The sequence below is a fragment of the Enoplosus armatus genome, chromosome 18 (assembly GCF_043641665.1).
Source record: "Enoplosus armatus isolate fEnoArm2 chromosome 18, fEnoArm2.hap1, whole genome shotgun sequence".
Lineage (NCBI taxonomy): Eukaryota > Metazoa > Chordata > Actinopteri > Centrarchiformes > Enoplosidae > Enoplosus > Enoplosus armatus.
The window spans coordinates 9,161,710-9,186,593 of NC_092197.1; the positions used below are offsets into that span (position 1 = coordinate 9,161,710).

Sequence of the window (24,884 nt, forward strand, 5' to 3'; positions counted from 1 at the left end):
TGCTATGTTCCAGCTGGATGAGATCCACATCCACACACACTCAGTAAAATGTGCCTGCTTTCTTGGTACAACTAGTATTAGCAAGTGGCTATTAATTGGATAAGTGTTTTAGAACCATAATGTAAAGCATGTTTACTGTTTGGACCATATCTGCAGAGGTATTAAAAGAACAATGTGGATGGCATCCAAGCTGGAGGAGTTGCCAAAGACAGATAATATAACAGAATATACCTGAAGGGCCTTTGAAATGCATTCACTTTTCTCATCCTGTCTCCCTGTCATACATGCATACACACACACACACACACACACACACACACACACACACACAGACACACACACACACAGACAACTCTCCTGTCTATGTCTGATAGCAGAACTACAAATCAAGATACATGACAGCAACTTGTCAGTGGGAAGTCAGTTAAAAAGGTGTCATCAGATTACAACACCATCATTTCATACAGAATCAAAATGGCCTTCCAGCGTCCTTTTACTTTCCATTTACAGTGGGGGTGAAATCTACAGGAACACGTTCACTGAATACCAGCCTCTCACGGGACATAGATTCAGGGCGAGATGCAAAATGTAGAATAGTTTTAAGTCAACTTATTTTCAAGGATGTATCTCTACATGGCAACCTAAGTAATAAGAGCTTCTTTGATCAAGCTCCACATGTAATAAACACAGTTGTCTTAGATTGGTGTCAAACATTGAATAGTATTGTCAGTACTGTATGTACAGTTGAGTAGTTTTGTCTTAGAACATTACAGCATTACAGGTTTATTCTCAAGTTTCTATGTTTCTCTTTTTCTTTGTGTTTTTTCTGGCAGCCGGACCCCCACCTGGGCCCCCCACACAAAAGAGACTTGGACACACACACCACACACACACACACACACACACCCAGACTGCCTGGCAATGACCAGTGGAGCATAAAAAAGCCTGAGTCTTTTCTAAAAATAACCCCAGTGTGTGTGTGTGTGTGTGTGTGTGTGTGTGTGTAGACTGCTCACATGCCTCACTGAAGACAGTAAGAAAACACAGAATCTGCCAAAGACCACACGACAACATCGCCCCCTGAGGCATGGGATGCAGTTGTTGACACGCGGTTATGGGTTGTAGGATGGCTGTGCAGATACACAGATAAAAGTTTAACCTGGCTGCATGAGTGCTGCACACATGTCTTTAGTCTCATGTACCCATACATGCATGCACGTGTGAAGGAAATCATATGGGCAAACACGTTTCTGGCAATGCTAACGTAAGTTTAAAACGTTAATGAAAACATTTATAGACACATATGCATATGACTGTTTAGCCAAAGACAAGGACAAATGGTGTGTGTGTGTGTGTGTGTGTGTGTGTGGTTGGGAAAGAAGTTTGGGACAAAACTGGGCAAAACTGTCTGCCTTTGTCTCAACAAACTGTACATTCTTCAGTTGTGCTCTGCACTAACAAACACATTGCAGGAACAATATTCTCAACACAGTGAAACATTCTTGACCCAGTCAACACAGACTCCAAATCCTACGACAACTTAAAACCCCAGAGGTGGAGAAATGAATCTTGGTCTTTGTGTATTTAAACCAGTTCAACCTCTGCTGCTTTTCTTCATCAGACCTCCCTCGGGCTACTTCCTTCCTTTTCATTCCCCCCGTTTCTTCTTTTATTTGAAACCAAATTGACAAGCTGGCGTCTGAACAGTGTTATGGGGACCAAGACAATCTCCCATTCCATTTAGTGCAGCCTTGGATTGGTGCTATGTTTTAGACCCTAGTTTCCTGACATTGTGTGGCTCTACTGTGCGTGTGTCATACCCCTTTTAGACTGAAGCAGTAAGGTCATCCAACCTGGCATCATGACCCTGGCTCCTGCCCTGGGTTTAAAGCAGCTCCGATGCTGATAAGCTTTGATATGAACAGTAACCACGCGATTACAATACAGCTACTGGAATATTACAGTATTATTAGCCTGTTCTCAACAATAAATTCTGCTCATGTCAATCTCAACAGATACTCCAACATATTGAATGCGAGTGGCTGCATTTATTTAAGGTGACTAATTAAAGAAAATAAATGCAGTAAGCTGTTTTCCCACTTTTCCCACTGTTATGTTGAATTTCAAGTACATATTGCAACTACATCTTTTAATGTACTGATCAAGTGAAGTGTTACTTACACAAAGTCTGGTATGATTCCTTGGCAGCTTGTGGTTAAATGTGATTTTAACCATATGTTCATGATACCATTTGTGAAGCTAATATTTGTGAGAGACATTTGTTGGTGAAGGCTTTTCTGTTTGTATCTACTTTCACTTTCTACTTTTAAAGAAAGGGAAACGCGTGCACTCCAGACTTAACCAAAGCCGTATGTTTATCAGGATGTGGAATCTATAAAGTGCACAAATAGAGGAGGAAATGATTCCCTTGATTGTCTCCATGTGACTTACCAAACCAGACCGCATTGATTTTAATCCACTGCATGCATCTGCTATTTGGTATACAGAAAATATGGGTCATGGCTGTCAAATTCCTACGTGCACATTTATATGTAGTCACGAGACGCATGAATCATTACTAGTTTCCTACTTTTTCTTCCTTACCTACAATAGTACCATTCTGTTCAACATCAACCTCCTTCTCTATCTTCAATAATCTGACAATGAACAGGCAATAGACAACAGTAGGTTAGTTTGGCACGGGATGAGATGTGACTCACAGTCACAGTCAGTTATCACTTGCTGTTTTGTGTGAGAGTGTGAGGCACATGTTAACAACTTATTAGGCTGCAGCATCCAACAGATTGTTTTATGTAACAACTAAAAAATAAAGTGAATCAGTTTTAGGCCTTCGTATAACGCTTCTCAGAGGAATTAACTTTCGCCACCTAGAAAATCACTCTCATCTGCTCCAAGATTCAGGAGAGCTGCAGAGCTGTCCTACCGTGTTAGGATGAGGTGATGATTTGGGACATAACAGCTGCAACTGCATGTACTGCACTGTGTACTCATACACAGATCTATTACTATTCTCATTTTTTTTACACTCTTTTTAATGCACAAATCTAAGGGACTGGCAGGATTACATTTCACTGTGATTGTACCTTATATAATTACATGTGACAAATAAACTTGATTGATTGATTGTTTGATTGTCACCATACAAAAAAAGCTTCAACACATACAGTATTGGCTATGCATGAATAATCCCATTATATCAATGTTGAGGCCAAATCTGTCTGTGTTGCACATGAAGCACAGATGCGTTGAAACCATGAGAACGGACCAATGACAGAACCGAAGCATCTCCTAAATTAAACAATTAATTGGCGTCATGTCTAAAAAGTGCAAGGTAAAAACCTGTTGTGTATAGATATAATTTGTTTAATTCTACTTAGAGTTGCCTGCCAGTCTTTTGAATGTGTTGACTGCACACTGTAACTAGCGAGAGAAATTATTAAATATAATTAATAACATTTTACAGCTTGTCAATCACTCTCAAATCTGAACCTTTAGTCCATGATGAAAGGAAAGCTAACTCTCAAACTGTACTCTGAAGTTAAAGTATTTTTAGTGCTAGTTTTACTGCCCAGGAGTGACTCTGAAATCCCTGATAAATACAGGCCCTGTGGGAATGTGATCCAAAAGTCAGAAAACACATGGTTCCAGAAATGAGGAACTAGTTCTATTAAAGTTCTGTAGTTCTAGTTCTAGATCTGGGCAAAAACAAGCCTAATTTTAATTTACTTGCAAAAATATGTTTCTGCTGGCTGTTTCTGTTGAAATGTTCCATTTGCCAAGTATTAGTAAACCAAGCAAATAACTGGACACAGCTTGCTTGTTTGATGATAATCTTGGCCATTTCTTGCCCTTGATACGTGTCTGCACTTCCTCATAGATCTTGGCCAGAGAGTTGAAAGAAAATAAGAAAAAGGAGACAAAAAAACAGAAGACTGGGCTCTCTCTCTCCAAGGGGCATTAGAGGAACAATGGAGCCTTTATAAGAGCCAGAAAATACAACATGATAGTGAGTAAAAAGATTTAATAAAGGCACAAACTGATGTTTAAACAAAGAAATACGGGAGAGAACACAAAACCAAATGCTGAGCTGAGTTTTAATGATTATCAAGCAATCCGTATATGAAGATGATGTGTCCTTAAAGTATTCATAAGGCTATGATTAGTGTTCACAATATGTATTCATAAAGATAAACTTTCAGTATTTTTAAGACTGCAGATAAGATTTTTCTCATAGTTCTTTCTTTGTTTTATAAAAGCCTTGAGCCTCTCGGATAGCCTTTGATGTTTAATTGAATAACTGCTTTAATGTCATGGGTTTTTTTTTCATTGTTTCAATGTCACAGGAAATTTCTTTCCAACTTCCTTTACACATAAAAGGACATTTTAGGGTAAAATTAACTTGCGGTTGAAGCCGACTGAGCATGATTGTGTATGTGCGTTTCTGTGAGAGCGTGTGAGCTTGTGTAATTGGATGGCAGCTGCTAACACACCCACTCACACACAAAACACACACATATAGTACAATGGCACAGCAACAATATTCAGCAATATCTGAAAATAAACTCTGTGACCCACAGACAGGATACTGACTCATTCCTACTCAAACTACATAATGAAAGCAGATACAAAAGGTGCATTGTCTGCACATTTGTGTGTGTGTGTGTGTGTGAGGGTGTGTGATTTTAACAGAGAGAGAGAGAGCGAGAGAGCAGTATGTGTATATGTGTGTGTTTGGTACTTGACTCTCCTCTGCCTCCTGTTATTCAGCACCGCTCAGGAGATGGCTGCTTCCTGCATAAGTACTTCCCATGTCGCAGGATGTTAACGAACAATGCTCGTACAACATCACTTCTCCGAGCTGCTCTGAAAAGCTGTCAGGTTACTCGGTCCTGGAACTGGTGTTATCTATCAAAATGTTATTGACATTTTCTGACCAGCGGATGACCTTTCTGCTTGGAATTTTAATGGCCGCAGCCTCACAATTCTTTCCAAAGCTGGCAGTTATGCACAGACTGGCCATCAGGAGCACCAATGGGCCAATGATGCCCAATTGGCTGCAGCCTCAATGGGGCAAACCATGAATATATATTTTCTTATTATGCTACATTGGCTGTATACATTATATACTTTGTTTTCAGTAGTTTAATGACAGTTATGAATTCTTAACCAAAGTCTGTAATCTGTTGCAGCCAGACTCTCAGGCTCCCCTGCTGGCAATTAGCAAAGATGATGGATTTGTCACTTGCAATGACGCAGCAACAGTAAGAAATTATTAGTGACACATGCTTCTCAGGTCAGTTAGATGAGAGTTGTTATTTCTGGATATCAAACTCACTTTATGAACTACAGGTGTATGAAAACATCTAACATCTGCCTTTCCATCTCTCTGCTAAACGAAGAAAAAGAATATGCTGACCTTGTACGGTCTTTTCTGAGCATGATTTGTTTCGTTTTTAGTTTGAAAGACTGGGTTTCATTGCAGGATCCAAATATCTTAGCCTAGTTATTACAGCTGCACTGCATACAATAATTACTGTACTGCATCACTGTCTTATAATACATATCTATTACTGAAGTTAGATTTAAGTGTGTGTGTTACAGACAGGATGCATTCTATCAGAGGTCATACAGGTGTTTACTTTTATATCTATAACATGTCATTCTTTAATTACTTAATAATAGCATTCCTGGTCAACTGGTCATTATTCTTATTTGTGTATTGCAAGGTTGAAGTCATGTTAATGTACAGAATGGTCACTGCATCACTGTAAACTCATCCCTCATGCTTAATTGCAGCACTGCTTTTGAACATTTATGCGAGTGACGTCCATCACATTGTCACGCTGTGTTGGGGCTGGTTGCCAATCCCTCTACAAATTCCACTCCCATTCAGTCCCCGCTTACAGGTCTGCAGCGCTGAGCTCTATGTGGTAACACATTGAGAAAGACAATTGTAATAGCTACTTAAAGAGGTAAGGTGTTGTGAGGTGTGGGTGCTATTTTTCGCCCATTATTAGCTAGGAGAATTCTATTCAAAGCCAAAATGAAGGGCTGGTATCAAGAAAAGCAAAACTGTTTCTAGGAACGCAGCATGTCAGGATGAGATGTATGGCGGTCGGGGGGAATGGAGGAATGCTGCGAATGAGATTCCAACCGTGGCAGGCGGGGGAATGATGTGGGTCTCACACACACACACACACACACACACACACACACACACACACACACACACACACACACACACACACTCATGTAAAGGTTGTGCTTCACCACCCAGTGGAAGTAAACAACACAAAGCAGTCATGGAATATCTGACTTTACTGTTGGCCTCGATTTGTGGAGTGACAGACAAGATTAAAGCCTCTGTCCCCGTGTTCTTTTTAAGTGAAGCTGGAGTCCAAGTTACAAGCCTCATTGAATTTGTTATATAATGCAAAACCATTAGCTTCAACGTCTTTAAAAAGGTACATTTTGTTGTCATAGCGTCATTAACTTCCATGTAAAAAGAATCCATTAAAAAGAAAATTGAAAGCAAATTGTACACATCAGTGGATATAAATTGTGCGATCGTCAAGGCTTTCTAAAGAGAGACACCAGACTACAGCCAGCACTAAAAGAATTTAAAGAAAGAAAAATCGTGTCTATTGTGAAAAAAAAAAATACACTAAAACCAAAAGTCAAGCTCCTGGTGTACCTTTTACATTTTGGAGTAAATCATTTCAGCTTTCTGACAAAAACAGCAAATGGGGCTTGTGTACTTTATCAGTTGTTTAGAGAACAAAATGCCCAAAACAAAGGTTTACTGGGTCAAATACCACCACTCCAGAAATTTAATTTAATCAGATTAGAGCCAAAAAAACATCCTTACAAGCATATATGCAATATTTCTATTCTGCTATTGCTATTTATTCCATAAATTGTGACAAATGAAAATCAATGGCAGGCAAGAACAGAAGGAACAATACTGTTTGTTGGCAAACTGAATGGGTGTTATAGTTATGTGATATTGCAGTATGATAAAATGTGGGACATACCACATATTACTTGTGGTAATCATATAGGAAATAGGCAGCAGCAGCAACCCTTAGGTGACTGCCTCAAACTTCAGTGTCAGGCAGAAAAAGGTTTCAACTCAATTACATGTTTTATTTCTTCTCACATCAAAGAGTGAACTTTGATTTCCCTATTTCTTCCTCCAGGACTGATTGTTCCCTTGACCCTGTTCCCATCTTGTGAGGACATCATGTGTGCTCCGAAACATCATCCCACCTGCATTGTTCATCCTGCCTCCTACCTCCTGGGGAGTGTGAGTGATATTGTGTGTGTGTGTGTGTGTGTGTGTGTGTGTGTGTGTGTGTCTTGTTTCTGCATGTGCCGCTACACAGTTACGTGTGTCTAAAATTCAAACTTCAGCTAGGGTTGAGTGCTGATGTGGACCACATAGTTGGCATGCAGATAAAGTACACCATGTTCTTGTTATCGCACTGTATGTACCATTTTTTACACCAGAGACAGAACACACCGGGACACGGACGAAAGGTTGCGTATCCTACGCTGAGCAATTTGCAAAAGGCTTCCTAAAATGGTCAAGGAAGAGCATGTAAAGGTGCAATTGCTGATTCCAGGTGCTGCAGGTGTTTATAAACACTGATCTCACAAAGGTTTGGAGAAATGTTCATCAAAATTTCATCCTGGTCGACTGCAAAGACTATTTCCTTCTCAATAACATAATACAATATCAAATATCTTGTTGTTCTGTTGAAGAGGGCAATATTTTGTAGAACTGTACGTATAATTATCGTAAAGAACGTCATCTCCAGTATTATTGCTGTATCAACTAAAAAACACTCTAACACTTCATTTACTGATTTAGAACATGCAAATAGCGAGTGACATAATTTAGTAGTGTGAAAGACAACATAAGAACGTGAGCAGTCATTAATATTTGCTAATTTTGGGCAAAGCTTTGAGAGCAAGTGAGACATTGAGAATGCAGGTCAGGATTCTGCACATCTGTCTGTGCACTCAAAATATCTCTTTGTGTATGTTATGTATGTTTTGGCAGTGATATAACTCCATGAAGGTTTCTAGGTGTGGGTTGGGAATTGAACCCAGATCTTTACAACTGAAGGCAGGCCCACTCTCCACCCCCAATGTTTAGGAACATTATTATGGTTCAAACACTTTCCCCTGCACTATTTCAGAGTTAAAATATTGCTTGTCTCGAGCTGTGTCTCCTTTACAAAATTCTTTTGTGATGGTATTTATCGATTTTTTTGCACAAAGGTCCTTAATGTCCAGATTTCATGCTCATTTGATAAAACGTGAGTACAGAGCTCAAAATGCATCATCTACTGTCAGATCAACTTCACTTATCATCGCTGAACATTTGTGATCGAGAGACTTCAGAGTGGGAGTTTGTGTGTGTGTGATTTTATTTGCGAGAAACCATCTATCAACATTTATGTAACCGATTCCTGATACCGGCAAAATACTGCTATGGCAACGAGCACTGTAAACACCTCCATTCAAACACACACAAGACACAACTATGAAACAAAGGGCCTTCTGGATCCTCTCCTGGATAAGGTGAACGTCAGGAGAGGGCTTTGTTGTACCAGCATCCAAACTCCTGTCACTTAATGACCTCATTGCATACACTGTGGGGCACTAAGGTGGGCAGAAAGCATAAGTCTGCTGAAATAGGTCCAGTTACTAAGCGCCATGACATCAGTCCGTCGCGTCTTTACGATAAAAAGACATCATCAAAGCCTTGAACAGCGTTTAAATCTAAAGGTCACTGAGGAAATGTAGCTTGCTCATAGTAACTGTTGTATATTCCCCTACGTTGGTTACCCTATAATCCTACGTTGCATGTGATGTGCCTTTGCGTTATTGTATTAGTCATGTTCATTGTCATCATCTTTACTTGCTCAGTAAAACCAGCTGATGCTAAATGAAGCAATGCCCTGTCTCACCATCTCCAGGCTTTGGCAGACTGGATTGTTTTGTAAGGTGTTCACGTTATATTGTCCTCTTCTATGTATATCATTCATGAGGAACAACACCCCTGCTTTTGCCTTGTCATTACTTTTGTCAAATGTCAGTAATGTTAACAAGTGCCGTGCATTGAAGCAAGCTGTAAGCATGTGGGTAGAGTTTCAAGTACTGAGCCAGAGACCTCTGTGTGCTGACATTCAGTGTTTGACTTGTTCTATTTTGCTCTTGTTCCTCTGTTCACGTGGGAAACAACCATCGGGAACAAATAATCTTTTAGTATCAGTTTCAAAGGAAGTTATTATATCCCTGATTCACATTGTATTGCAGCAATATCAGAGTTAATGGTTGGAAACAGCATGTTCCCACACACAGTTCACAGCAGTAACTATCCAGGTAGCTCATTAAAACCTCCCAGTAATCACTAACAGCCAAACAATGCCTAACAAATAAACATTAGGGATGCTAACTTAGCCTTTGTTGTGGGGATTTCTAAAAGAGTATAAGTCTCTGTGAAGCCTTCTGAGTGTTTTAGTAGTAATACAGAGAAAGAATGAGAGAGAAAGAATACGGGTATACAGGCTGGGTTTTTGGGCCATGTGGGAGCTTCCCTGGCAAAGAAGGATGAGCGTGGGAAGCTTTGAACTCTCATGAGGTCCCGAGGAGTTACTAAATTTGCTAAGACAAATAGGTTTCATTTCAGGGGAAAAATATCAAAAGTTTATTCATTTGTTTCTGGGAATGATCTTGAATAACCCTGCAGGTGTTGTGCAATGACTTCCGACAGGTTAAATGTTTCTTTCAGATGTACAATAAAAGGTTTAATTTGTTTTAGGTACCTCTTTCTAAGTATCTCTTTCATACTATTTTAAATCAATTTAAATATAAAGTGCAAGGATAGCAATATAAGACTATAGAAATAAAGCAATAAAAGGATTCCATAATAGTTATCAACCAGGCAGGGAAGAAAGAAATGTTATAAGCAGAAGTGAAGAATTTACATAATAAGAAGAAGTTATTTCATTTGACAGTCAAAGTCACAATAAAATGTCTGTACAGGGTTGAGTGAAAGTGGTAGCTCCTCCCAGTGGACTCTCTTTTGTTATCACAGTTGCTCAACTGGCACTGGAAAATCCCCTTCCTGTTAGTGTGGCTGGTTATCTATGAAACCAGACCATTTCTGTCAGAAGACAAAATCCCAGAAAGATGTGTGTATTTAGTAAACAAGATGCCAACAAAAAACGAACACAATTGACAGTTGAGTTGCTAAACCCCTCCCAGGAATAATGAAAGAGAAATGGAAAGAGAAAGTAAGAGGACCGTTTGGTTGTGTGTGGCTATCTTAGACAGATAGATAGATAGATAGATAGATAGATAGATAGATAGATAGATAGATAGATAGATAGATAGATAGATAGATAGATAGATAGATAGATAGATAGATAGATAGATAGATAGATAGATAGATAGATAGATAGATAGATAGATAGTGACAGGAATTCCTTTGTAAACTGAAAAATAATCTGTTCTCTTTTATGTAACTACTTCCTTTTGGGCCAATCTGATATACAAGTATGAGTATGGGTGGACTTTTGCAAGTATAGTCATTGAAATTTGATTGTAAACTGTGAAGTAAAACACCATAAACTGAAAAACATCACGTTCAGTTCATTCACATCTTTGTCAATAGATACTTGGGTGACTGGACACTGTGTTGACTGTCCTGAAAGCTTGTTCAGTCTGCTCAGTAAATATTTACAAGTTACTCATTTAGCATTTCAGTGGACATATCCAGCCGGGCTGCATCTCACATGCATTTCAACCCTGGAGACCTTTTGTCCCTTTCCGGGCCACCTACTATACAGTCAAACAGGACAGACCCCTCTTGTTTACCTGCAATACTATCCATTCAGTGTGTCACAGTGCTGTCACAGAAAACGTGTTTGTACACTTTGGCCATAGGCAAATTACCTGTGGAATCTATTTGGACAAAACAACACTTGATGAGACTGGCTCTCATCGATACACAGTATTTTTAAATTGTTTCCATGAACCTCTTATGCAGTTCATTCAGTAAAGAACATACTATTATTAGCTCTGGATCACGCGCGCTGATGTCTTGATATCAACAAGTGCTGTGCCTCTCTCATACTATAACCTTTGAGCTAATATTAGGTAAACTACCAAAAACATGCACATTGGGGTCTGGGGACTGATGAGAGGTCAGCACTAATAGCTTTGTCTTGGAAGTCTGCTGAGGGCAGAGACATGTAGCTGAGGTACTTGAAGATGACTTCACTGTACACAGGTTTACTAATATTTTTCTGCGTGGGCCTAAAATAGCAGGTTTAGGTTCCCGAAACTGTTTATCCTGCTTATCACAGTGCAGTGGACATTTAGTGGAGATCCGGGAAATTGAAAAAACACTGTACTCAGAAGGTGCTATATTCCAAACATGTTGTTCTAAACTCATTTTTGTGTACTTCACCCTACGTATATATGCTATTCGAAAGGGTATCCTTATGAGGTATGTCTTTGGTAGCCAATAGAACTGACATATTTTTACAAAAGTCAGTCCAAACTACATGTTAGTACACACGTGACAACATACTGTTTGTATAGGTGTGCGTGCTATTTGATATACTATGTGATATTTTGGATTTAGCCCCAAGAACAAAGGTGAGTCCGTTAGATCAGATGAAGCAGTGTGTACTGTTTGCCTACTGTTAGATTACCTTGCAGTGTTCATCCGGCTTGTTTTAGCCAAACAAGTATACCGTAATAAGCTGTGTTTCCTGTAGTTCTGACAGTAGCCTGAATCATTTCCATTTTCCCTGCATCACTCTTCTTTTATGACCATGCTATAGCAGCAATATTTAATTTACATTAGAACATTAATTTAGTTGTGCAGTAGCCTACAGGTCTGTTTCAGACAGACATAATAGATGGGCTGATTGTGTGCGCGGTGCACCGACAGTAAATGGCAATTGCCTGCTTGAGTGCTGATTTTTGAATGTTGTTCAAGCCAAACAAGAGATTTCATCTCCCTCTTGTTGTCACAGTTAAATATGAAAATGTTATTAATGACCAATGGAGGAGTGATGATGTAAAAATAATAAAAGATAGAAGCAAATGTTCCTCTGTCTGATTAACAGTTCTGCTTCATTTTGTTTCTCACTGTCTGTAACAAAACGTACTGCGACTCCCATGGCCCATTTTCTGATTCACCCGTCCATTACCACATATAACATCTATTAATGTTAGCACACTTGTTTTCAAGTTTTCCTTTCATGCATTTCGCTATATTTGACAAGACAGTAGAGAGAGACAGGAAAGGCAGGGGAGAGAGGGGGGGTAACAGGCAGTAAAGGACCCAGACCCGGGCCGCTGCAGTAAGGACTCAGCCTTGACTTGTGGTACCCCTGTGTATCCTTGACACAACGCAGGAATGTAAGCCACCACACAACCATTAGTAAACACATGAAAATTGTTTCCCCCCCAACGCCTGGAAAGACAGCTGATATTTATCCAGATTTCAAACAAACATTCAGGCCCCATAAACAAAATGTTTGGCCTGCTTAAGCCAAAAGCACTGGGGTCAGATCCACACGCGTCTGTTGCAACAACGTCTGTGTAGATGCAACACATTCACAAACCGAAACAACATGATGGATGGTGTGGTGTCTGGAAAAGTAGGGAGGATTTGAGGGTTTGGACAGCGAGATGAGAGTTTCATTTAATGGTCTGATTGGAAAGAACATGCAGTGGTTTAGTCTAATATGGCTATTTACAGCATTCCTCTCGTCGCCTTGTGATGGAAATTAAGAGTTCCAGTGAGGCTAAACTTTTTTTTTTACTTCTGGACTGTAATTCCTTTAAATTTCCTTTTTTGTTGTTTTACTACCTAAATGTTTTAATGGTTCTATTATGGTGCCTGTAGAAGGAAAACATTCTTTATAATCCAGCCATAGCTCTAGTAGCTCATATTTTCTTTAACCAATGATGGTCTCTATATTTGGTTACTATGTTATTTGGAAGAGGTTTTACACAGACCCTTAACAGCATATTTGAAACTGTCCTCAACAAGGTGGCAAATGACATCCTGCTGAATGTCACGGTGGCTGAGTGCTCTGTGTTTGTTCACCATTTGATGGGCAGAGAGTGCTATTTGCATTGGTAGCTGGGTCTCAGATTTGACTAACAGAAAGTTTCCAATGTAAACTCAACTAAAATCAGTGTTCCATGAATAAATATTCATGTGGTATACAATAATTCTTGGCCAAATATTGCTCTCTTTTTTTTCCTAAATGATTTGTGCCTTGCAACAGCAAAACCTGCTAGTGATACCTTTTATTTAATGTATTTTTGTGGTAAACTTGGTAGAACAAACCCAAGCTAAATACTGATATGACAGATCTAGTCTTGAACAATGCAGACACATTTAAGATACATCAAACAAAAAATTCCCATCCAACTGTATGTTTTGCATTTATTCCATTTTTCTTTTTTAAATACATTATAGTCAGTGTCAGAAATAACACAGTTTCTTTTAAGTAGTAGCAGTAGAAAAATCTCTTAGTCAAACAAACAAACTGGCATTATTCCTCTTGACCTGCTCTCTGTCTGTCTCTGGCTCCCCTTGCATTGATGACAGGCCACTAAAGACATCAAGTGAGAGGAAAAGGTGCAGAGCGGAAAGAAAGACAGGACCAGAGTCGGTGGTGCTTGTTAAAGGGTAAGTAAACACTGCCTGGCAGGAGAAAAGAGAGGTGACAGACAGAAAGAGACAGAGCGGGGGGTGTGGGGGGCTTCACATTATAAAACATGAGACAGTAGATTCACACTGTGTCTGGTCCTCTGACACACTCCTCTCTGTATATATAATGTATATTCTATATGTAATGCACATACACATATATGCACCACAGACGCACTACTTTGCAACTCTTTGAACAGTCTTGATTTCCCACTGTATCATTTTCAGTCAAAAGTTTCAGGTAAATACGAGTGTGAGTGTTAAAGTCACTGTTAAGTGTTATATTGTGTTATATTTCACTAATAACTGACACTGTATGGATCCCAAGTGAAAACAATGTCAAACTTTCATTACTAAGTTAATCAAATGGTAGTAATAAATGGACTTTAGCTGTCTGTCTGGGAGAAGTCTGGGAACTAGTCATTTAGACTTTACAAACCTTTAAGAAAATTGTTCCTTTTCATAGTTTTACGCCATCACTGAGACAACTTGTAGACTACTGATCCCATTAAGGTCCCTTGGTCAGAGGTTGGACACACACACACACACTCACGTTATGTACCTAGAGATGTCACAAGATTTATGAAGGGGGGGGGGGGGGGGGGGGGGGGGGGTTTGACAGATCATTTTAAATAATGGAAACACAAGCCTCAAAGGAACTGTCCATGACGCCAATAGGTAGTAAAATTACCCTTGGATCTGCCAAGACCAATAGGCTCCAGCCCTGTCTGCAGCATTCCTCCTCTGCACAGTTCACACACACTGCCATTTAAGGCTACCGAGTGCGCTGACAGACTTGTGGAAGGAGAGACAGATTAAAAAGGAGCAGTGCTTCTGATATTCTACAATGACACTTGATTGCCTCTGTCATTTGAGTCTATGGGATGTCTGTGGAGCTCTGATATCACTGTCAAGTTCTATCTCTTCTATTTTTCGCACTCCTTTTTTGAGAAACTTTGCCAAAAGCATACTAATGAAATAGGGGTGCAAGTGACGATCTGTCTGCATTCCATTTAAAGTGTAATAATTCTAGAGATAAGTCAGAGAAGTTCACAGTTAAAAGGAAAACGAGTCACGCTGAGATTTCTCGATCATTGTTTATTACGTAACCTTGGCCAAAGTGAAGTGAGAAAAGATATGATGCACACTTGCGTGAGGCTGCTGGACTAACAGGTTGTGATGCATGCTTCCCTCTGTTGGACAACTTGAACAACTACTACCTACACTGAAATGAATGGCATGCTCGCAGCACAAATCCTTAAAACAGCAGTCAAAAAGTACTTATTTGTGATCCAAATACTGAAAGAATATATTTCATTTTGTGTTACAGTATTCTCTTTTACTTGTGACTCCCAATGATACGTGTACTACAGTTTCTTACAACTGGTTAAATCATAGTTCCACAATAATCTGATATTTCACTCTCCTACAGATGCTGATGTATGTACATAATGTCATACGTGTGCAACTAAAACAATACACAATGCCAGTTTATATTGAATGAATTTAGTTCAATGATGTACACTAAGTGACAGCTGCCTGTATGTAAACATTAATTTGTTTGTGGTTTCTTATGAAATGATGTTAGTGTTTTGCAAAAGGTTTAAGTAAATGTGCAGTTTGTGTGAAAGCAGGAAGGCATACTTGGTTGTTGTTTAGTGTCATGTTTTGGGATGTCTTGTTTATGTAAGAGAGCGTGAAAAACTGCAACCTTGTTGAAGAGAGAGAGAATCTGCCGTCACCCCCAACTAAACCTTGTGTTTAATTGTTTTAGGTTTATATAGGATTTTCTACAAGGTAATTGTGCTGTGTAGAGGAAGCATAGTTAGAGTAAAAGGAATTGTTTGTTTGACTTCAGAGGGGGGTTATATAAATGCAAATGAAGCTGAGTGTGTTTTCTTGTGCAGTTAATATTCTAACGTCGTTAACCCGCATACAATGTATTGAAACTGGAAAGCATCTTAAATATATTTTTCAAACTCCAGTTAGGTATAAAATAGTTGAAAAATAATGCTGTCGTGCAATGACTCAATATTTTTAGACTTTGTGCAGTAAACAGTACGCTAAGACACAAGACTGTCCTGGTAAACAACTTAAGTTGCAATACACTGCCACTGCGTCTACTGTTTATGTGTATGTATAAGTCTACTGTTTGGAAATTACATTTTGCAGTAGATAACCTTAGATTTAAACAACATCCTTATGACAGGATTCTTGTGTACTTGCTCTATTTTACCACTTGATGTCACCCTTTTTACAGAAACCAGAGAAGTGAAACTTTGGGCTGAGCTCTTACATCGTCACGCACTGCTGATGCAATAGTTAGGAGACACATAGCCATAGAGCTGCACTATGCATTTTATTGAGTATGTGAGGTCAGAAAGAAAAACTGAAATACTGTGAGCACTATTAGAGACCAAATCCCAGTACTCGTGTTTGTGTGTGTTTGTGTGTGTGTGTGTGTGTTTTAATATCTTCTGTACAGAACACGTTATAACCAGGAAAGCTGCTGAATTTTCTATCATTTCCAAGTACTGTATTTCTATAACTTTATTCCTGCATTCCTCAGTTATCATTTCAGTGTGAAGCTGCTTACCTTCCTCCCAGAAAACAGCATACACAACTGATGCATGGAGCCTCCATTCTTGGTCAGCTCTTTCTTCAGGGTTTTAGGTGATGGGAGTGTCCAGCCGCCCTTGTGGTGCGCTCCCCCCGCCTCCAGGCAGTTGATGGCGTTGTCGGAGGTGAAACAAGGCGTGCGGGGGTCCTGCAGGAGGCTCCCTTCACTGTGGGTGCGCCTGCGAAGGGAATTCTGCACACTGAGCCCCCCTCCTCCATGTTTCTCACAGGTAGCACCCTCCACCATGCTGCGGCGCTTGCTGTCACTACGCTGCAGGTAGGCATCGTCACTGTCGTCTTCGTCGTCCTCCTCTTCGGACTCCTCGTCTTCATCTTCATCGTACTCTTCTTCATCAGTGTTGGGGGAGGAGAGGGCATCGGCACTAAAGGAGCGATCAAGGCGCAACTCAGGGATGACAAATGAGGATGAGGAGGATGAGGGGGGAGCGTTGGTGTCAGGTGGCTCCGAGGCGTTGTCTTCATCTGTGTTTGACACCACCAGGTTTAGGTTGACTTCCTCTTCATTCCTGTCTCCCTCCTCCTCTTCTCCTTCTTCTTTCTCTTCCCCCTCACTCCCTGGACTCTTTCTGCTGGCCCCATCCTCTTCCTCGTCCTCCTCATCTTCCTCTCTCCTGCTCCCCCCACCCTTCCCCTCTCTCCAGATCTCCATCTCATTCCCCTCCATACTCTTGCAATCCTCACCCTCGGTGGAAGGAGGTGGTGTGGGAGGCACCTTATGTCGCTCCTCGGATCCCATCAGACCCCCAAGGGGCATGTAGATCTCATCCAAAGGGGTGATAGGCTCTGAGGGGTGAGGACTGCCCAGGGTTGGGGGCTCTGAGGGGCTGGAGGGGTACAGGCTACTTTCCTCACCTTCAGAGCTGCGGGGGGGAAGGTGGAGGGACACACCTCCTCGATCTCCTCCTACTCCACCCAGCTCACAAGAAGGGGTGTCCACCTTAGGCTCCAACATCTAGAAAAGGAAACAGAGAAAGACAGAAGAAGAGAATTGTTAGTCAAATCTATTTGGACAATTAATGCACTGTCGAGCCACGTAACTGTAACAAGTTTAACTCAGCTGATTGAGATTTACTTCCCTGCCATGAGCAAATCCACTTATCACAACTATTCCATTACCAGTTATTGAATTTGGTTTTGAAATATCTCTGTCATGCTAGATGTTGGTGGGGCTGAGCCGTAATGCCAGGATCAGACTAGATGACATCTATGTCTTTTGAGAAGGTCATAATAACAGATTAAGCAATGATAGTCCTGCAGTGACTTGCCCAAGAGATGGACTACATACTGAATCCTGACTGATCATTGCATTCAGCCTTTCATGACCTGCAACTATGGCATCACGTTGGATGTTGTCAAACTAGACGAATGACAGCATAAGAATTATGACATGCTAATCTTTCCATCGAGGCCTCATGAGGCGTCCCAGATGCAGAACGTGTCGCACTTTAGTACACAGGATAAAACAACAAATTGTGCCCAACGCTAATTTTCGTTCATAAGACTGACAAAAGGCTGAACTGGCAGACCACATTGTAATATCAGTTCCAATTAGTTCATATTGTGATATACTGCTGTTTTGCTCACTCGTGCTGCTGTACGGTATTACACTGGAACTTGCTGCAGTGATTCAGTCAAACTAACTGGTACTGTGCCCTTAGGGAGTGTGGACTAAAAAAACAAGCCAAACCTCTTGCAGAAATCGATGAGATTACAGCTACAAAGTGTTAGCACCAGCTACCCATCTGTTCACCCATCCATCTTCTCTCTGATATGTTCCTATCATTTCAACATACTGTAAATCTTTCTGTAGCCTCCACTGCCCTCACCCACTTCCTAGGGCCAAACACAATATCCCTGTCACACATGCGTGTATAGTGCGCACACACACACTGGCTGTCCTCACCCCCCTGCCTTTGGTAATCGATCTGCATTCACCTCCGTCCCAAAATCTGCTGGGTTTTAAATGCTGCTTTAACCTCTTCAAGCCCACAGAGCCCTGAGTGGGAGGATCATTACAATGCATTTTGAGTGGGCAAACGCCGTTCAAACCCACAGAATTTTATTTTAAATTCAATGAAAGATCACAAAGTCAAGCTGAATTGCGGAAATGTTTATAAAGTTATGCACAAAACGTTTTTCTATTTGATGTAATGATGCTGGCAGCAAATAAAACAATTATTACTTTAATAAAGTATTACAACAAGTAACCTCAATTCTACCTTCTTTATGTTTGTAGGAAATCTCATGAAGGGCCTCATTGTGCTGGTCAAGTTAACCCATGATGACAAGCCGCAGTCACAAGATGCTCTGCTCTAATTGGAGATAATGCAGCCTCCTCTTCAACAGCTCTCATGATATTTCACAAGCTGTTTGTGTACTTTTGCAGCTCAAATTAGTTTCTCTTGCCCTGGTTGTACTCCCTACTAAACTTTTCACCTGTATTCATTAACACTGCAAAGAGCTTTTGGGACCTTCAGTCCGGATCAACTCAACTAACAATCCCTAAACTAATGTCACCCATACTATAACTGTATAAGAGTGTGTGTGCCAAGAATATAAAGTTTTGTTTTTTAGGGTAGGACCTGGAGTAGAAACAGAAGTGATGTATGTGATAACGGTATGTAAAAAAGGCACAATCTGAATGTAGTATGTCTGGATACAGGACACTGAGGTCTGAAATTAGGGTCACTGTGTCTCCTGCAATAATATGACCTCATATTTTTGTAATGCTGGCTGTGGAGGACCTCGAGACTCTGTTCTGAGCCAGTTTCTTTTCTTTGTGTACACATAAAATGAGTCATTGAAACTATCAAATCTGGCATTTAAAAACCTTCCACTATATACTGTATCAAACCATCATAATGGAATAACCCCTTACAAACTTTTACCTCTGATGTCTTGTACCAGACTCAGATATTACACCAAGGTTTGTATGTGTTTGTTGTGTGTATTATGTTTGTATGGTAGAGGGCTAATGAAATCTGACATTTTCCAAAACTGGGGAATCAACTGTAGATAGAACAATAAAATATATCAAGCCAATTAAATCCCAATTAAAATGACACTATTCTACCATCTGATAATTAATACTCCCGTGAGGAGAGTAAACCAATAGTGTGCCTTGTTGTGCGTATTCATATTACAGTGTAGTGCATGGTGCTGAAATGAAAGAAACAACATACTAGATGAATAACAGATGAAAAACAAACCTACTTCAAGCACATATTTGATTTATAAGTATTATTTAACAGAAAGAGATTTGTGTGTCACAAACACAAGTGATGATGACAAAGACTACACGGTTTTGTGACAGCAACAGTTTTGTTGCAAAGAAGAAGCAGCTGTCAGCATTGGCCAATAGCAGTAAGATTAACACCTTTCAATTACCTTTTTCCTCTAATACTCCTATTTTTATTATCTAATGTTCTTTTGAACAGTTTTGATAGAGGTATTAGCTTTGACTGCAGCCTCCTACTTAATCTGTCAAACACATAAACAATATCTGATCGCTCCACAAGAGTCATAACTTAATGACATTTGACAGGGGTTGGGCTCCCCTGTTACTAATTCTGTTTATGATCTACGTGGACAAGATCTGAAGATGCAGCTAGGGGGGTTAGAGCGACCGGTTTGGGGACTACAGTATCACTTCTCTGCTCTTTGCAGATGATGTGGTTCTGTTGGCTTCATCAGACCAAGTCTGAGGCCATGGTTCTCTGCCAAAAAACAGTGAATTGCTCCCTTTTCTGTTGGGAGTGAACTGCCCCAAGCGAAGAAGATCAAGTATCTTGTGGTCTTGTTCAAGAGTGAGGGTAAAATGGAGCAGGCGGATTGTAATACTAATGCGGGTGTTGTACCGAATCGTTGTAGCGAAGAGGGAGCTGAACCTGTAATTCATAATTCTAGCAATTTCCAAGCCCCCAAGTACCGAAAAACTGGTCCTTGGTCACAACTAATTGGCAACCCCTGCTCTCGTTTTTTTCAGGATGCCTTATCATTCTAGTAAGGAATCAGTCAGTAGCAGTTGCTTGTTTGTTTGGGTGTTTTTTTGGGTGGTGTCGCTTACTAGCAATGACTCAGGGCTATAAATATAAACTTGACTTTTCTTTATGTTCATGGATATATACAACTGCCCCAAGGTGATCCAGACCTCTCATTTTCCCTTCTAACTCCCTCTTAACCTCCCTGTGATCCTATCTAAATGGTTCACAGTAGTGTTACAACCAAGACATTAAGGCTTCTTCCTGATGCACTGGTTGAACGAGGGGTATTTTTAGAATGAAATGCACTTTCATAAAAGCACACACAGAGAAAAATGGAAGTAAAGCCTCTATCTTGATCCCTTTCTGCACCTCCTTCTCCAGTTCTTTCTGTGTTCATGGTAGTCCAAGTCAGAATAATGAGTCACAGTCAGAAAAATTATGACTTTAGATTGATTTATGAGGCTTGTCGTTGTATTAACATTTTGAAACATTTATTCTTTTTTCTATCCTCCATATATTTAGACCTGAGGTTTACACAGACAGTTTCTCTTTCCCTTTCTCAACCTCACTGACCCTCATCTCTCTTTCCCTGTCTTACATACATAAAACCCTGACTGTTGAAGATATGGCTTGAGACACAATGGAGCCACCTGTCCTGTCAGATACACTTGTTCCTTCTCACACTCTCTACAGTGGACACATGGAAACACAAACACACACAAAATCAAGCAGCTTCAAATTAACTCCTTGTCTTCAAGCATGTCCTCTCCCTTGTCTGAAGATATGAAAGAACAGACATATTAACAAATGTGTTCATCTTCACAGTATTCTCCAATTATGACACTTTCACATCCTCTCTTCAATGAGCCTACTTCAAAAGCTAAATTAAAAGAAACAAGCTAATGGGCAATGTGCTTGCGTATATGTGCACGTACAATACACGTGTGCTCAAATGCAGCTCAAAGTCATCAATGATTCAACACAATACGATCTCTAGCATTGCCTCAATTAAGCAAGGAAACAAAACCAGCCCTAAAAGGCAGGGAGAGTGGGATGCAGGGTAAGTGAGTGAATAGATGGAGGAGACAAAGTGAATAAGACAAGCAGAAGGGAGGAGGGGAGTCAAACAATGGCAACAACACAGAAATGAGATGAGTAAGTGAAAGAGGTCAGATAGAAAGAAATAAAACATTGGAGGAGAGAAGAGGAAATCTTGGAAAAGGTCCAATCTTTTTTTAATGTAGCTGGACCATGAACCGCATTACTGGTCTCACAATGATCTAACTAGCAAATGAGCACCTAACACTAACCCTGCCAGGCAACAATTCTTTTAATTCCAAACAGACACAACACATTAACATACGTTTCCAAGAATACTAAACAAATTGTGCAAATATGAATTACATAGTTTTGGAGTGTTTTGTTCATCTTAGTGGTCAAGGGTCAAAGAGCAAAATATTTAATTCAGCTCACTGAAAATGTGATTCAATGCCTTGTTGGCCAGCTAACTCCATGTGTTCGATGAGCTAAAACTATGATTAACCATGTTTGACTGTGCCCGTTACTTGTGTTCAGGCCAGGAGGCAGCCATACTGGCTACTGGCTTATTTTCCACCACAAGTTAGCAGGCCCAAGTGAATTTCACTTTACTCTTTGTCCTCCTTTCCTTTCAGCTCTCTACCCTCTCAGTCTAATAAAGGCAATACTACTACTACAATACAACACAAAACTACAGTAAAGAAAATGTTTTTTGTTCTGTACGGATGGCAACGTGGGTTGGTCAGTCGGGCCACTATTACTATTACTTTATAGCGCCATTATCACTTCAAATTTCAATGTGTCCACTAATTTGATTTATGACCAAATAAAAACCTCCAGAATTAATTACACTTCCATCTGCCTTAACTGTACTTTGTGTTTAGTGCTACTTTGCTTTGATGAAAACACTGATGATGTTTAAACCGTACAGAAATGACAACCAGTACATTTACATAATAAATTGTCCAAAGCGCTTTACAAGGTTTTTGGTGCTCATTCACCCATTTACGCACACACTCACACAGCGCAGGGTGCTGGCCATCCATCGGGAGCAATTTGGAGTTCAAGGTCCAAGGACACCTCAACATGTGGACAGGAGGAGGTGAGAATTGAACCCCCAACCTGTGATCAGTGGGCGACCTGCTCTACCTCCTGAGCCACACCATGATAAACCCTTTTGAGGCTGCCAAATTATTACATTTATTGCTAATGATCAAAAACAAAATTTGGACCTCAACTTTTTTCAGTCTGACTGTTATAGGAAATTTGGTCAGAATGGGCCGTAGAGGAAAACTACCCTTGACCTTATTGCATGCATATTGTGACTTGTTAATGTGTTAACTACAGAGATAGATTTCAGAAACTGCATGCAGGAATTTAGATTACCTCATACTGCTTTATTTCACAATTTACATATTATACAATCCTACACATATTGAACCTTAAATTGTATTTATGTGTTTACCTGAAGCCAGCACTGACTTAGTAAGCATAGAAAGTATGTTGCACATGCACTCAACTGTCTAATGATCCTACTCCAACTAGTGTATTTTACAAAAAGCATACCCCCCCTTTTAACACTATCTCTTAAGAAAAGACGTTACTCCTTCCAGTAACACCTGCCAAATTACTCATTCATGACTCATGCTTGGTGTAACTGTGTCGCATGGGTAGAAAAGAAACACAGAAGAAACCAAGAGAGAGCAGTGAATACCTCCAAAATCCAATTTCCAAAATATTTCCCCGTAGAAATAAAAACTGACAAAAATGACCTCCGTTTGCAAAAAGAATGTTCTTATTCTGAAGGTCCAAATCTCTGAAGGTCAAAATCGTCTCATAAAGATAGAACTATAGGAAAACACAAACACACTCGTGGACAGTCACACAGGGACAATCATGTGAACTCTGTCCCACAGTTACCATGGCAATGAGAGACCCATCCCAGGGGAGCAGCTGTGCTGTGCGTTCTCCAAAAGCTAAAGATGTACCTATGATCTCTGTCATCGTAGTTTCCCCCAGCCCCTCCCGCTTCTCAATTTCAAGGTGCCATTTTTCATCTTTATCTCTTTCCTTCCCTTTCCTCCTTTCCCTATTTCCCTACCCTTCCCTATTTAATTTCCTGTGTCCTGGTTGTTTTTAAGTAAGACATTACATTAAAGAGTATTAAAGTCTTCCCCTGCTTCACTCTACTTAGTCTAATATTAATGGTTTAAAGTATCCACCATTACACTTGCCAAATCTACCTCCAACCTCAATAAATCCAGCTCAACTCAATTAGCAATGCTGTTGAAAATATTGTACACTGCAAAACAAAAGGACATGTTTTCTCGTCTCTTCCTCTTTGCCACTCTCTCTGGGTCCACTCTCTTCCTCCCACTAAGTGGTGGATCTGTATGACAGCAAGTTGGTAGGCAGGATGTCTAAGTGATGTAACTCCACCCAATCAGTTGGCATTATTGTTTATCCTTTCTTTTGTTTTTTTTGCTCAATGACTTATCTCATTGATTTCTTCAAAGGACATTTAAGAGTCACGTTGTCTAATATCAGGTTTTCCGCTCAGTCATAACTGAAGGGCGTCCATCTAGACCCATTTTGCACTAATGATCTTCTTTATGCTTATGTGGGGTATTTAGCTGCTGCCGTTAATATTATTGTATTCATTGTAAACCTGAAAAATATGGGTGTAGAGGAGAAAAACAGGTGGATATAAAAACAAAGTCTCAAATCTTTACAGATGAGACCGAATATTTTTTTAAATAAACATAACTACTATACTAACTACTACTAATACATAACTACATAATAATAATTACATAATTTTCTTGTATCGACTAAACCATAACATTAAAAAATGTGTGTCAATTACTAACACTGTGTAGAAAATAACAAAGGGGATCCAACATACACATTTGTTGGTTAATTCTTAAAGCAAATTCAGTGTTAGAGGTTCTTTTTTCTTTTTTTTTGGATTGCATCAACGTTGTACTATACCTTAAAACCTTAAAGACATCTTGTGCTTTGATTAAAGAAAGTAAGTCTCAAGAGGAGGAGGGGAGGAGGAAGAGGGGAGGTAGAGGTGAAAGAGACTGGTCCCCCAGTCTCTGGTAATCATCTCAGCTACTTTAAAAGCTTCCTGTCTCAGATGGGCATGAATGGCCTCATCCTCCATCAAGGTCCAGAAGTTTTGCTCAGCAATTTTTTTAGGAGTCCTCCAGTCCCTCTTGTATTTAGAGGTCCTCTGATGACCTGACTCTCTGGCAATCAGATCAGCCACCTTGTAGGCTTCTTTCTTCAGATGATCATGTATGGTCTCATCTTCCATGATAGACCAAAAGCTGTCCCCATCAAGGTTTTCACAAGTCTGCTGGTCTACCTTGGACTTGGGCTTCTTCTGACTGCCCCATTCTCTAGCAATCAGATCAGCCACCTTGTAGGCTTCTTTCTTCAGA

The 24,884-nt window shown here is 40.1% G+C and overlaps 1 protein-coding gene across 2 annotated transcripts in view; it reads right to left on the bottom strand.

The window, feature by feature from the left end:
• rgs3a (regulator of G protein signaling 3a) overlaps positions 1–24,884 on the bottom strand; it is a 138,644-nt gene that overhangs the window by 19,116 nt on the left and 94,644 nt on the right. For both annotated transcript variants that reach the window (XM_070924095.1, XM_070924096.1), the window contains one exon: positions 16,371–17,366. In XM_070924095.1, coding sequence (XP_070780196.1) covers positions 16,371–17,366 — 996 coding nt within the window. The remainder of the gene's footprint in view (positions 1–16,370; positions 17,367–24,884) is intronic.